This window comes from Polypterus senegalus, chromosome 2 (assembly GCF_016835505.1).
Source record: "Polypterus senegalus isolate Bchr_013 chromosome 2, ASM1683550v1, whole genome shotgun sequence".
In the NCBI taxonomy this organism is placed as follows: domain Eukaryota; kingdom Metazoa; phylum Chordata; class Cladistia; order Polypteriformes; family Polypteridae; genus Polypterus; species Polypterus senegalus.
Genome location: NC_053155.1, coordinates 196,431,523 through 196,447,859, shown reverse-complemented (window position 1 = coordinate 196,447,859; position 16,337 = coordinate 196,431,523). Strand labels below are relative to the sequence as shown.

The 16,337-nt window shown below is 36.6% G+C and overlaps 1 protein-coding gene across 1 annotated transcript in view; it reads left to right on the top strand.

Moving 5' to 3' along the window:
- The window catches only part of mao (monoamine oxidase), a 176,276-nt gene extending 166,430 nt beyond the window's left edge, over positions 1-9,846 (top strand). Inside the window, exons 14-15 of the mRNA XM_039745143.1 lie at positions 3,692-3,754; positions 5,694-9,846. Coding sequence (XP_039601077.1) covers positions 3,692-3,754; positions 5,694-5,852 — 222 coding nt within the window. The 3' untranslated portion in view covers positions 5,853-9,846. The remainder of the gene's footprint in view (positions 1-3,691; positions 3,755-5,693) is intronic.
- Positions 9,847-16,337: the final 6,491 nt, after the last annotated feature.

Sequence of the window (16,337 nt, the reverse complement as noted above, 5' to 3'; positions counted from 1 at the left end):
ACGTATACCATTATGCACGAGGCCCCTGCTTAACACACATCCTAGGGCATCATTGCATGCTTCCACACTGGTTGTCTCTGTCTCTCACACTTGTGCTGGTGCCATAGCCAGTGCCCTTTAGGAGCACTCGGCACACACAGGGGACATAAAACCTTTCTACCAACATGAATTTTATTTTGTCTTGAGGTTTCCTGTGAGATTTAACACTGGACTCTGCCAACCTGGTGGTGTTTTAGCACCTAGCAATGTCTTGCCAGCTGAGAATCTTCTCACAAATGAAGAACCCAGGAGAAACAATGTACCCATTAACCAAAACATTAATACAAAAAGGCAAAGAAAAGGCAAAAAAATGTACTTAGCACAAAAACTGAGAAGCAAATTAGCTACAGGCAGAAAGGATAAAGTTACAAAGTTGGTGTCTAGCTCTCTTTACAACACAGACGTATTCCAGTGCCATCATATTGATGCAAACAGATTCTAAACATGGGCAGTGGTAGAGGAAAGCGGTAATCAACACAGGAAAGTAAAACCTAAATGTGAAACCTTTAGTCTTTGTTATGTTGCCTATATATTCAAGTCTGCCAACTGCTTGCATATGAATGCATTACTTTCAGTTTTGCTCCCACAAATATGCCTGCCAATGAGCTTTTAGTGTCTATTAATTCTGCTTCCAATGCCATTCAAATTGCCAGTGTCGGAATTGCCTTTATTTGTTTTCTGGGTTTGCATAAAATTCTTATATTTAATTTCATTATTACCCATATTTTGCATTATAGCAAATCATACCAAAGTACTAGTAGTGTTGCACTCAATTATGTCATTGGTACACAACACTTGCTAGAACACAAACAGAACAAAAAAGTGAACTAAAGGAAAGGTTAATCCAAATATAAAAAAATGCAAAAAATGGTAAACCCCTAGATCCTGACACCCTAATTTTATATGTCCACAATTAAATGCTATTGAAGGAGCAGTTCCCAGAATTGTTCAGTTTTTAATTCAGTTTTATGTCCTCTAGGATTGCCACAACCTATGACAAAGGATCTCAGAGGGAGACTGCGGGTATCTGCTCATCCTGCCTTTTAAGTTCTGTATAATAAGAATTCACTTTCATATCTCACAGAGGACACCTGCCTTCTTTCATGTCCATTTAAGCTCCCACAGTAGTTATTGGAAGGTGTATTCAGTACACAATTGTCCTGCCTTTTCATTTCCAAATTTGGTCTTCTTCTTCAGAATCCTTTATCTTATCTTATTTTGTAATAACGAAACATTGACTCTGCATCGCTAAGCAATTTCATTTCAAAAATGAACCTTTGTAAGTAATTTTGCTTAGTCAATTTCATGAAGCTGTTTGACATTTAGCAGTAAATTCCTTAATGCAGTACTTTTCATTTTGTAGCTTTACTGTGTTTGACTTTCACTTGGGAACATCTAAAATTTACTGATGCTTTTCATTTTAAATCCTGTTTTACTGATCTTTCATAGAATCAGCATCCTCACTTGAACAGCGTGTTCTTAAGGATTCATTTTTAGCAGTCTGGCTTCTGATGAAATTCTCTTTGTCCTTGGCTACAGGCAATCAGTTCTGCTGTAAAGCTAAAATGAGAAATGTTATAGTTCAAAGCAACGCGTGACATTTAAGTAGATACTCTATGTAGTTGTCTAGATTACAAAGAAATATTTCAATACAGTCTAACAAATTCTCGTCCTGTTCTTGTTAACTCTGAACACCTAAAATGCTTGCTGGAGTCTAATTCCCACTTGAAAGACATTGACATAATATCAAGTATGCTAACACAACATTCATTCTGCAAAAATACAAGGACCCAGTGGCATATAGCAGTATCCCCAGAACCTCATATTCATGAGCACCTTTCACAAGATATTATGGAGTATACATTTATATGCTTTTTCCAAATACATAAAGCATATATACACATTTGACAAGCTCATGTTACCCCTCATGTTTCTCTGCAAGGTCAAAGAGCTGGTTCACATGTTCCATATGCAGGGCAGATTGTATTTTGCTTCTACTGAATTTGAGATTCAGAGTTCAGAGGCTCATTTGCCATGCGCAGGAAGCCTGAGGAGTCTGTTCACTTGATAATTGGGACAAACCCTCTTAAACCAAAGTTTAAAGATAACGACTATCACCCTTGTCTATCAGACCAGTATCTCCAATTTTCATACAACAGCAAATTATTTTTTATCTAAAACTTTCCCTTACCATTCAGTGCTTTTAGTATTAGTAGTCAGATTCCACCAGCCCCTGTAGCCTTGCCACTACAGAGCTGTTTAATCAATGCATTAACCTCAGCACATACAATTAACCCCAAGCAAAGCTTCTGGCATATATTCCTCAAAGCAGAGTATACAGACCATATTTAAGAGTTCCTCAAACTACTTCCATCTCTTGACACTATCCTCTATTAACATTTCCCCACGCTTACTGTGAAAAGCCTAGGCAATGTTTAGCCAGCAATTACTGAGTCATCAAATGGAGTATCCTTTGAGGTATGTAACTCATTCTCCATGGAAAGGCTGAATTTTGTTTATGCCACTGCTACAGCTGCTACATTTTAGGCCTGCCAGTACCTCTGAGTCAAATCTAGAAACTGCTCCTGCTAAAATTACACAAAGGGACTCTTTCCTCAACTTGGCAGTATCCCTTACTTCTTGATGCCTATTCAGCCATCTGGACAAAGCAGCTGTCTTCATTAGTTAGATCCTGGAAAGGGTGGATTCCGACTCTACATCCCTGACGTCTTCCAAAATACAGGAGAAGCTCCTCCAAAGATAGAAGTTGAGCTTATCCTGATCAGAGGCACAGAATAATTGTTTCCAGCATAGCCTCACTATGTGTTTGGGTCTTCCAGGTCTTTTTAGAAGATGTGCCTTCCAACTGAGCCATCTCACCACCATGTAGTGATCAGTTGATGGCTCAGCACCTCTCTGTACCTGAATGTCCAGAACATACAGCCACTGGTCAGACTTCACAACTGCAAAGTCAATCATTGATCTTTGGCCCAAAGTATTCTAGTACCAGGTACATCTATTAACAACCTTGCATTTAAACATTGTGGTCATTATGAACAATGCATGTCTAATGCAGTAATCAATTAACTGTTCACCATTCAAATTCAAAACAGACAGACTGTTCCTTCTGGTCATGCTCCTACTCTGGTATCTCTCTCAATCCACACATGAGCATTGAAGTCTCCCAGTAGGACTACTTAATCAGTACCGAGTATCGTTTTGAGCATCATATTTAATGAGTCTTAAAAGGTCAAACATTAAAAAGGTTTTTGGTTTTTACACACAAACAACAACCAAAGTTTAGTATAGTCCTTACTTATCTCAAAAGATTTAGAAAGTGTAATAAATGACAGTGGTTAAATGTGACTATACTTGAAAAATATAATAGGCCTTGCATATGAATAGCTAAATTTTTTACATTACTTTAAAAAACAAACAGCGTACATAATATTGAATTTTTCATTGGATCCTTTGGTTGTGTGTACCAAATACTTGTACGATTGTATATTAACTTTTACTTTGGTATTCAGCAACACAATGTACTGTATATTTAGAGACAAATATTTAATGTGTTCATTAATTTAACATATTATTGCTAGTCCTGCTCATACAGTATGTTTCATGCATTTAAAATCTTAATGTTTCTATTTAGATTCTTTATAAAATGGGCAAGATCTCTGAGTCAGAAATCTGGAAACCTGAACCTGAATCACTGGTAAGTTAGAGTTAAATTTATACCTGATGACTCAAAGATAATCATCTTATTTTTGGTAATTTTGTTTTTAACACTGTCTTTATACTGTTATTTCTTCTTAATGTCTATGAAGTCATCCATATTCCAAACCTTAATCCAATTTTAGAGTTGCTGGAAGCCGTTACCATTTTAGCAGCATCCCAAATGATGACAACATTCCCAAAACTGTTTAATCATTTCTGAGGTGCTGAAGGCTAGAGTCTGTTGTGGCACCAAGGTAGCACAAGGAAGGAAACAGACCTTCACAGAGCCCTAGGCCTTTCTGGAAGCCACTCACACACACCCAGGCCAGCATGTAATTGCCTAGACATTTCTGGGGATATCAAAGAAAAACTCATGCAGACATTGCAGAATGTACAAAATCCAAACAAACAATGACCAGGGGCCTCATGTATAAACAGTGCGTATGCACAAAAATGTTGTGTACACCCATTTTCACACTCACTTCGAGATGTATAAACGCCAAACTTTACTTAAAGCCACGCATATTTTCATGGCAGCCTTACACGTGTGTGCACAAGTTTTTCCTCGGTTTTGCAAATGGGCGACACCTAGTGTCAAAGCAGTGCTATTGTTTCTGTGTGGCGTCCCTTTCTTTTTTAGATTTGCATTTTTGAGATTTATAAAATACATAAAAATTAATTGTATATTGTTTATAAATTTAATTCACTTGATTGTAATCATTCTGTAACAATGTAGTGGTGCACGGAATGGCCAAGTTATTCCAACTAGCATAGCTGCTTTAACATTGTTAGAAGACATCACATATGTAAGGATTAGAAGAGAGCGCATATTTGTAGATGATGATGATGACTGGCTTCTAAACCAATTTTGATTTCCAAGAGATATCCTCTTGGAGCTGGATGCTGAACTGGCGCTGACTTTACAAACGCAGACTTTGAGGAATTGTGCTCTATCTGCCCCTTTGCACATTCTGTCCACTATTGGGTTTTTAGCCAAAGGAGCTTTTCAACGTGAACTTGCTGACCGAATGGGTATTTCACAGTCATCACTGATTTGTACCATGCCAGCTGTATGGGCTTGTATTATCCACTTGTCATCCAGTTATTCAAGATATCCTTACACTGTGGTTGAACTGGGGAACATCAAAGCACAATTTGCAGCAACGTCCGGTTTTCCAAATGTAATTAGACCAGTCAGCTGCACACACATTGCTATCGCAATTCTACTGGACAAGAAACATCAACCAGGGATGAATCGCCAAAAGAATGACCTGGTATTAGATCATCTATAACAGGAGAGCCTATAAAAATGGCAGCTCCGCATAATCACAGGTGTTTTTACCAACTAATGCGGCAAAAGGCAAGCAGTCCTTTTAAGTATAGCGAGTAACCTCAAAGAGCCATGTAAAGAGCAGAGACTCGATCTGTTGTGACTCTTGCTGCATTCTGCGACTCCAGACCAGCATCTCTCAGCACATAGCCATCTCTCCCTGTCCTTCCTTTAAGGAGATGTCCCAGCCAGGTAAAGATGCCGGCCATCCCTCCCAGTAGATTAATTAGTGACTCTAAATTTTCATAGCGTGAGTCAGCATATTGATGTGTGTAAGTGCTATGGACTTGAAGTAGTCCAGGATTAGTTCTAGACTTGCCGCCTATGCTGCCAGGATAGACTTTCTTTTCTTAAACTCTGTAATATAAAGATAGAATTCAGTAAATAAATGAATTAATTAATGGTGATTAATTAGTATATTTAATTTATTTCATCTTTTATTGTAGCAATATATGCCTTCTTTTGAATTTGTACTAAAATAAAATACTCCTTGTTGTTTTATTGAGAGCAAAAGTGAACAGTGGCCTCTTTAATTAAATGTGTTAGACACTTGTACAGATTGCTTTCAGATCTCCTTTTGTTTTATGAACAATTTATTTTTTTACAGGATGTTCCAGCTCGGCCTATTACTACAACATTTTGGGAGAGGAACTTGCCATCTGTTTCAGGCTTCTTTAAACTAATTGGCTGGTCTACATTCTTGACCTCAGCTACAGTTGTGGGCGTTATGGCTTACAAAAAAGGTCTTCTCGTAAAAAAGTGCTAAGAAAAATCAACCAGGCAAGATATAATGGTGATAGTTTGCAGGCAGCCATTAATTGCTTTGCCTTTGCTAAACTGTTATCTTTACAGTACAGTATGTGATTAATCTCTGTTTAGGGCTGTAATCAATACAGAGTAACATAATCAGATTACATGTACCTTTACTAGACAAATTACACTTTATTAAATTCTGCATATTGCTTAATTTTATATGAATTAATTATTTTTAACATAATATTATGCTTTTCTATTAATTGTAGTTCGTAACTTTTCAAACTTGTCAAGCAGATTAAGTCTGTTCAGTCTTACAATGTTTGTTCTCTGAAGGAATTTTATTTTCATAGAAAGTACAACTCCCCAAATTATGTAACTTGTTAGTGGCTGCCAACAGTGAATATTGGTGCTGGAGCTTTGAAGAGGTGCTACAGTATACTTTAACTAAAATAATTTGTTGATATGATTTTTAGGATATAGCGGGTTGGATAATGGATGGATGGATATGATTTTTTTCTTGTCTATGTTCACGGGAGTGGTAAACTCTACATTTTTTAGAATGGTTCATGATCATTCAGACTAGAAGTGTTAAAATCTGATGCTGAAGGGCCACAGTGGCTGCAGGTTTCCATTTCAGCCACTTTCTCAGTTATTAACCAATTACTGCTGCTAACTGAGCAGACATATTTTCCTTAATTTTAATTGACTTGCTTTTTTGGATTTGAAATCCTAATTGTTCTTTATTTCTTTAACAAGTGGCCAAACAAATGTGAGATGCAAAACAAGCCAACAGATAACCAGCTACCATTGTCTAATTTGAAAATTTTCACTCATCATATATTTCTTGATAATATATTTGAAAAGAAAATTGTGACAGTCTGAGAAATATTGGTCTGTGCTGGTCCGCAAAACATTCTGACCATGCTCCCAGAATGCCTGATTTAGCAGAATGAGAGCATTAAGAATGCATTGAATTAAGTAATGGGTATCATAAACGGCAGGAGTTTCCTTATAATTATGAAGTTGGTTGGAGTGAAAATAGTGACTCTCCAGGAACTACAGCATTTTAGAAATACTACAGACAGCTACCTGTAGTTAAGGAAAACGAACAAGAACTACAAATCTTGAAAAAGCAAGTCAATTAAAATGAAAGCAAAACAACTTGTCTTTTGCAGTAATAATTGCCTACAAAATATAGAAAAATGGCCGAAATGAAAATCTGTAGCTACTGCAGCCCTCCAAAGATTCAGTTTGACACTCCTGATTTTAGAATTTAATTTCAGAACCTTAGGTTTTGCCCCAGATTATTCTGTTGTTAGCATTCCTGTCCCCAAACCAAAATAGTGCTTTTCTCTCTTTTATTTATAGCTAAGCTGGCCATCTGGCTGAGATATAGTCAGATATGCATATGTGTGCATTACAGCTGCTCATTTTTGTGATGTTTTACTTAATATAAGAAGTAACATGATAAAGTGTCTTCATAAGATTGTGAAGGTGTTTAAAGCAAAGTTGTTTCTATTTATAATTGTTTGATTGCAGCCTTTTAGCATTAACCAACTGAACAGATAGAGTGTGGCTTCTCCAACTCTCCTTTTCAAAAAGCACTGTATTTTAGTGGAGGAGGCACTATGCATGTACAGTAGTATTCGACAGGACAAAATGCTCTGAGCAAAGAATAATCCATAGGTGTGGGAACAAAAGCTCACTGCATTCACAGTTAAATCAATATAAACAATGACATTTACTGATGTATTGTCATTATCAAGAAAGTAGTAAACCGTAAGTACCCTGCACAAACTGAGTTACTACAATGAGGCCATCATCTCCCTCGTGTATAATGATTATGCAGATCTCCTGGAGCTCTGATCCTGACATTCATCTGTAAGCAGCCTGTACAGTATAGAAACTTATTACACATGAAACTTAACATTACTACCTCATGTTGAAAAGAATTCATATGTAGTCTCAGTAAAGTTTTAAACAGTTGTGCTTTCTTCTACATTTTTAAAACAAAATAACTGACATAAATATTTAGTAAAATCTTTTTACGAATACAATGACATTGTTTGAGATTCTTTCCTTCTTGATGCCATGCAGTGGGTTTCACTTTTGTTTTTAAGCCATGATTGACTTTATAAAAGGGATTGGTAAATATGCGTAATACACTGCCATCCTCATTACACTAAATGCAGTATTCATTCTCATTGCTGTCATGGAACTACACATTCTGCATTTTTTTCAATCTTCATGTGAGTATACGCCAAATGATTTTAATTGTTGATTTACTATAATACATATACAGCAGATAGCTTGTAAATAAAACAAACTTTTTAATTTATGAAATTTCTTTGGGTTCATCAAGGTCTACACATTCATCAGTTATGTCTTCAGGGTGTGTTACATAAACTTGCAATACAAAAGGTGATAAATTGGTATCATTTGTCTTACAAACAGACTTTCTCTCATAAAAGAATGAATTGGATTCAGAAACACTACTTAAACACTCTTTAGGCTATTCAGTCATAGTCATACTAATTTGTTTTTCACAAATGTTATGAAACATTAAATTGCTTTATGGAAAATCTATTTTCTAAAGACAAATAGGAAGATAATGTTAAATATATAAATCCATCTTTCTTCTCATCCTGGATTAATCAGAGGGAAAGCAAGAACCAAACTTGAAAAGAGAGGGAAAATGCTGTAGTCCATTTTCCCTAACAAGTGTCAAATTAATTTACAATCACCAGTCTGCAACCTGCACGTCCTTGGAAATGTTAGAGAGTAAAAACTTAGTACCCAGAGAACCAGCTTCTAGAGACGGAGAGAATGTGCAGACGCCACACAGACATTGACTAGACCAGGATTCAAACAGAGTCTCTGGGAGCTGTACTATAGCAGTGAATCCCACTGTGCCATCCTAGTAAAAATAAAAAAGTTGCAGATAATGCACACTTAGATGCTGAGCTCTACTGTATCCAATGCTGATTTTTATCGGCCCACCTGCCACAACTATTCTGTGTTCTTATGATGGTAAAAGTGGTCTTAATAAATGAATGGATGTTATATATCAACATACTTATATGTAATATATTGAATGGCCTTCAATGTCAAGGTAGCCCAACTTCAATCAACAATCTTTTGTATTCATGATAGCAGTCATTATCTATCTGCCATCAACAGAAGTTATGCACAATCTTTTTTTTTGCACTTAACTGAAGCTTTAAAAAGAGTTTTTTCAATGATATATTTGAAAAGTGCAATGAGCGGTTAGAGTGCTTGAGGCAGAAAATATTAAAAGCTCAGCATTTCAGTCCCTCTGGTGTTCCTTAAGACAAATGAAGAACAGTGGTGCCATGTGATAAAACTGCTGCCACGTGTGTTGGTGAAATGCAGAAGTGAAAGTGTTCTGAAGTGTTCACACTCAACCCAAAATGCCACTTATAGCATTGCAGATTACCTTTGATGGGACTTGACCACATCAGATGTGAAAACGCTTTGACACATTTACATCACAGCTAATGTAATGAATGCATCTGATGTAAAACCTAAGTTTGATTGGGCTCCTGTAAAATTACTTTTATATCTACTGTATATTTTTATAGCTTGATTGTGAACTTGAAAGATTTCCAAAGCAAAATACAGAATACACAGTGCATACATACATAGGTATAGGTATGTGCATGGAAACATTTATTGCAGCCTCTAGTTAAGTCTGGGCTGGCGAGTGTCCTGGATAAAAACCAAGATCCAGGCCTTTAATGGCCTCTTGGGCACAGCCATCAGCAGTGTGTCTGTTGGTGGAGAGAGTGTCAGTCTTGTTGAGAGGTTTACTTACCTCAGCAGTGACATTCCTATGATGTCAGTAGATGGATTGGGAGTGCATGGGGGGTTGAGGGCATAAGGTCACTGGAAATGGGTGTGTGGCACTCCTGATATCTATGCAAAAGGACGAAGGTCCAAGTCTTTAGAGTCCTGGTGCTTCCTGTCTTGCTATATGGTTACGAGATATGGATACTATCCAGCGACCTGAGACAAAGACTGGACTCCTTCGGTACAGTGCATGTGCATCTTTGGAGAATCCTTGGGTACCGCTGGTTTGACTTTTTGTCGAATGAGCGGTTGCTCACAGAGCCCGGAATGAGGCATATTACTTGCATTGTGAGAGAGCGTCAGTTACAGCACTACGGCCATGTGGCCCAATTCACCAAGGGTGATTCAACTCGCAGGATCCTCATTGTTGAGGACCCAAGTGGCTGGACCAGGCCAAGGAGTCACCCACGTAACACCTGGCCACAGCAGACAGAAGGTCATTCCCGGGGGTCGGGGGCGGAGGGGGTAATGGGGGGAGAGGGGCTGAGGTTACTGGACCACGTGTCTGCCTTTTGCCCACCAGGATGCATGCTCCTGACCTAACAAAGATAATCTCAAATTTCACTCTGTTCCATGTATAAATTTCTATGATCCAAGCATATTTTAGCAACCTGAACACAACAGACGTTTTTAGCACTCTGCTGGATTGCACCTGTATGATGAACACTGAACAGTCAAGACCAGAGAATATTCTGTAAGACACTTTTGATAAATAAAAATCAGAATATAAATTGATTCCATATCTTCACTTTTTACATTTTGAATGTTTTTATAGCATGGGTTAGTATCTCATTAAGTTTCCACAAATCTGACATGCTTAACCTTGCCACTTCCCTGTCTAACTAGTCTTTGAATAAGACTTTAACTTTAAATCCCATCTTTTCTTCTTCAAACATATTCAAGAAAAAACTGTTGTGCAGATTTTAGCAACGCAAATTATTATCAAAGCTAGTCATTAAGGTAGGGAGCTAAACATGTAAACTATCTGTTGTAAGCAAAATTTAAATGTGGGTACTTTTGAAATATCCCTTTGTAAAAATAAGAAAAAAAAATATGTGAAAATGTGAGGTATGGTGTTAAGAAAGTTTGTTTGAATAGTATTCACTTATTAGTAGCAGATTAAACATGAAGACTCAATGTAAAAATAAATAATGAAGTCAATCTAGAGGATCAATGTGTTCTATGTCACTGTTCCAAAGAAATCTTGTGAATTTTGTCCGTATTTGAACTTGTGCCTTACACTTCCTGTGGTGTTTTCCTTTCTCAAGTGCCTATGTGATTGTGTCCTATTTCGCCAAGGTATTGTTACTGTTTCGAAGAAGACTTTTCAAATGCACAGGGTGTTCACGAAAAGAAGAAAATAGCCTTTCATTGTATATTCAATAGGCGTATCATGTTACAAAAAATAAACTTTTTCATCATTTGTAAAGGCACTGAGCTTTGAACTGGAAGTATTTCATTGTATTTTATTTTTTAAAGGGCTAGTGCACTGCATGTCGTTAACTGATGGTTCATAAGAGTGAGAGGTAATAGCGTGTTGCAGGATCTAGACTATAAACTTCGTAACCACAATAGTCTCACAATACTGAGAAAATTTGATTGATGATAGATGATCAACAGATAAACGTTCACAGCCTTTTCTTTTTTGGGCTAATGAAATAATATATAAATTGTACAACTTGATGCAACCTTGATTTGTTTCAGTATCATAAAATCCAATAGTGTCGCAGTAATTAAGCTAAAGTATGTTAACTTTGGTAATTTTGATAGCCCCTGGAGCAAATAAGAGAAAAGCAGATTTGTTTAACTGTGACTACACTAATGCACTAATTGAGCGACATGTTATTGAAGTCTTGCGTTGTACATGTCAGTAAGTATCTGTTGACCGAACACTCTTCTGTGTTATGCTCCTAAAGAAGAGCATAGATTTCTAAATGTTGTACATGGTCACAGTCAGTTTTTTCTTTTCCTTTTTTTTTTTTTTTTTTTAAATAGTCATGTGAAGTAACTTGAAATCGTTTAAAAGTATGCAACATACAAGACTTTGTACAACTGTATGTGCTTTTGGAAATTACGTACATAACTGATGACTGAAATAATAATAAAATAAAAAAATTGAAATTTTGTGTGTGATTTATGGTTTTTACTTTTTTTTTTCTTTAAGCAAATCTGATTTGTTAGCCACCACAATGCTGAGGAATCTTTCTTTATACCATCTTATCTCTATGAATGTGAAAAATCTAAGCAGTCACATAAATACATTTCCCTGTGTTTATTGACAACATTTTTAGTTAAGACTTTTATATAACATTATTAACAAAACGAATACATTTTCATAACATATTTTAAACTATTAATATTTAATATATTTGTTCATACATGGTGTTATAATAAACATTCCAGTTCCTGACTCTTAGAAACTGAACAGAATTTTGATACCGTAGCTAATGCATAATGTCAGAATGTTAGCAGAGTAGGAAGCACCATATTAAAGAGGTGGTGGACTCCCATGTTGTCTGTTACAGTAAGGGACAGCTGTTACTAAAAGTAAAATGCTAAGCTGCTATGTTGTTTACAAATGTACATTTCTTTATTTTTGTTGATTTTCAACAATGAAATGCTAAATCAATAATAGCTGCTACTTTCCTGAAAGATAGAATGAATGTCCACCAAATTGTAAGTAGGACAAAGTCACCAGCAGAAACCCAGGTTTCAGTTAAAACCAGAAAGACCAAGCAGTGGCAGTAATTTAAAACAAAACATTTACTCAGTAATGACCTCAACTCACATTCACCAGTGCCATTTTTGCCCTAGACTGATGTATAAACTGCCCCAGCTGCCTCTAGCACCGTCACTGAGAAGTAATGTCTGTTCCACAAGACAAAGACACGTGTATCCAGTCGTGAGATTTAAAATGAAATTGTGACATAATGCCAGCTGATTAATCCCAGTAACCCCTAACTTTAAATTCCACTCCAAAATTGTCATCCAAAAACTGAGCTAATGTTAAATGTCACACTACCCCCTAACCTAAGCCTCCATCCAAAAATTGTACTAATATTTTGAACCACATTGACGCCTAAAACTGCACTGACGTCATTGTGCTGCAGCACTGCAAGAATGAAGAAATTCCAGATTATTGGTATAACTTAATTTAGCTATGTCTTTCATGTTTGCATTTGAGATTGGCTAGTCCCAATTGAAGTAAAAAGAAATATTCTTTTCCTTGTATTACTGAATAACATTTTATCATAAAAAGCAAAAAATTAAAGTAATGTACAGTAGGATATGTAGATGTTGAAGGCGTATGACTTCTATGCTGTAGAATTCCATTAGCTTAGTGGGTTACTTAAGCGTGGGAAGCACTAGGAGAGGAATTTTCAGCCTATACAAGATCACCCATTATATTCCATAATTTGCTAAGCCCTGACATACTACTTGTAATAAACACATTTATTCATCCCACACAAGGAAAAATACACTTTAGGAGCGGCAGAAAAAAAACACTAAACCATTGGTCACTCATGGGTAAACCTGAACCATTGCATCTAGAACTTCCCTAAAAAAGCTGGAGCAGCTCCACTTTCACTGAATATCCTGGCTATGAATGCCAATGGTTAATAACACTATGTATGAAGATCTAAGCAAACAAGTATTTGTGGAGGAATTGCTTCTAGCTCTTGGATTTAAAAACCTCTATCAAGCATCTTGTGTTTCCCCCACTTTCCCTCCAGTACAGATTAATTTCCACAAGGCTTTGCTTATTATTTGGATCCATTAATCCAAGGATCATCCGCATTTCTTATCTGAAACATTGTAAAGCATCAATCATTTTTCCTATGATGAGGTGACAAGAAATGCACTCAGATGTTCAGCCAAGGTTTCAGCAATACATTAACTGGCCTTTACAGCTCCTCTGATTTATGGCCTACTGTTCTCGAGATGTTGCCCAGGATTCAATTCAGTTAATGGCTTTTCCACCTTTTTCAAACGCAGACAGGAAAAGAGTCCATAACTACTCCTAAGTCCTTTTAACTTTAATATGTTTTTCAATCAGTTTCCTTGCCCGACATTTTGTTACATTAACTGATATTGCACCTTATGTTCTTTTTATATACACAATATAAAAAAAATAAGCAGATGTAAATGATCTTATTTGCAGCATTAGTTTGTGAACTTGTGGGGTATGTTCCAGGCTAGGATCCAGCCAACAAGTTTCTGAATTACTACAGTTTGGGGATTATTTTATAATTTTCTTCAAAATCATTTTCTGAAAAGAAGAGTCTAAGGGAAGTTGATTTTTTCAATCATCTTGGACTCATTTGAAAAACTGATTTATCTGTGTTGACAATGAGAAAAGTCAAGTTCCATTCAAGGCCAGTGTAATCTGAAGATTGTCCAGCATCCTGTTTTTGCCTGGATGTCCATCACTATGCAGTACGCTCATATTGGCACATGTATTGAGGACAGTGAAAATCTTACATGCATGTGCTAATCAAGAATCTCCAGCACCATGATACTTTCATTCATGAAAACAGTCATTCATTATCTCAATCCAGTTAAACCAATGTCACATTACAGAACTTCTAGTTGTGGGTATGATCAACTGCAGTCACTGATCTTGTTGTTGGAACATCTTGATTCCAAGGACTGAAAATCGCAGGCTATGTCACATTTACCGATAAGTGTTAACCACCCAGGATAGTTGTGTTCACCTCTTTTTCTGAAAGCTGCCTAACAGAGCCAGTGCTGTACAAAGGGTTGACAAGTTAACAGGTATGTCGAGTTCAGCCATAGTCTCAGCCCTTTTTTTCCCTATTCTTCTTGTATACAAAACAGGATATTTCAGAATGACAAACCGTTCTACTGTTTGCAAGGTTCCATACACTCATGTTCCTTATTCATCATAACTACAGTCTATGCATTATTCTCCTGGATGAGCATTCATTGGGTGTCAGTTCTCATGTATACAGAGCCGGTCCCTACGACTAAAGACAAAGTAAAACCGGCTGAATTTTATTGGAATGAGTGATAGGCTAGTTGGAGTCAGTCATTGGGTATGTCACATTAGGTAACTAATGAGTTCACTGGAGCATGTTGCCGACTGTCTCCGACTTAGTAAGACAATGTAAATGAAGGCTGTGACTGAAAATTGCTGGAAAAGCCGCCTAATGTTATACAGGTTATACCCTCCTCAAAGGTACCATCACTTTGTGAGGAGGATTGCGTGCTCATAGGATCTAAGACCCATGCCAGTGGGGGCTGAATCTCCTAGAATTATGATGGTAGATAGGCCTATAGCAGTTGGTTAGGGGGTTGAGCATTGGGCTAACATCTCCATCTTGTAAAATAACTTATTAGAAATACTAGGAAAAAGAACATGAATAAAAACTCATGGTTCTACATAGGCCATAGTGCCAAGGATGTTTGTATACATGTACTTAATCTAATGCATGGTTCTGGGAGCTTAACTGATCATCACAGCAGGAAACAATCCTGAACAGGATGACAGGCCATTGCAGGGCATGCTAATGCACACACTCACACTCACTCACATTGGCCCAGTCACACTAATCTGCATGGTTTTGGGATGTCAGATGAAGTCATTGTGCCAGTAGAAAGTCAACACAAGCACAAGCAGAATATGTAAACTCTATGTAAACTGAGAGGCATCAGCACGGTTCAGCCCCAGTTCTGTACAAATCAATGATTAAAAAAAATAAACTGACTTAGAAAATAATCCAAAAATATGCAGCACTGACAGATACTAAAAGAATAGAAAATACTTCTGAAACATCCTAACAGCAAATGCCATGAAATGTAATACAAATACAATGTTTACAAATTAAATTATAATAATATAAAACAAAAATAGGGGTAAAAAGACATATTCTGTATTTCAGGTAGAGACTTGACAGCTAGTGATCAATTGCAAACACTGCTCTGATTTAGAGTTTTTCATATAAGAATCACACCCACACTCTCAGTACTGAATTGCTACATTTTTTCCACTTAATTTCAGATAACCTATTCTATATATATATATATATATATATATAAAATCCTAAGCCTCACAGTTTTTGTCACATTTTAAATCAGGCTTATTTTAAAACCTACATATATATGTTTGGTTTCATTCTTTTCAGAATTTATCGACCTTTAATGTGATATTGTTAGAATAACGCCCATGGTCCAGTCACTTCTAATTCGTGTGAATGCTATTGCCAGACACACTTCCTGCGCTCTCAGCTCCAAGCAGGGTCTGAAATAAAAGACAAAGAGTAGAAGACAAAGTAGAATGTCCTAAAGAGGTTCAAAAACATTGGCGCGATACACATGCAGAGCAGGTTAGAGATTATGAAAGTACTAAAATTCAAAAGTCTCAAAAAACTGATAGTAAAGATCGCATTCGCGCTAACACACGGAAATTATTACTCGGTGAAATAACAAAACAGTGAAAAGAGATCAAATATATGGACATAAGTGATATGACAGAAGTATGTAGATATTGTTTGGCTTTAAACTTTAAGTAAAAGATTTGTAGATTGTCTAATTCGTGTTGCCATCAGGGAAAAGTACTGTTTCTTCCCAACGAAGAGGCGTATCCATGAGAATTAAAAGATTT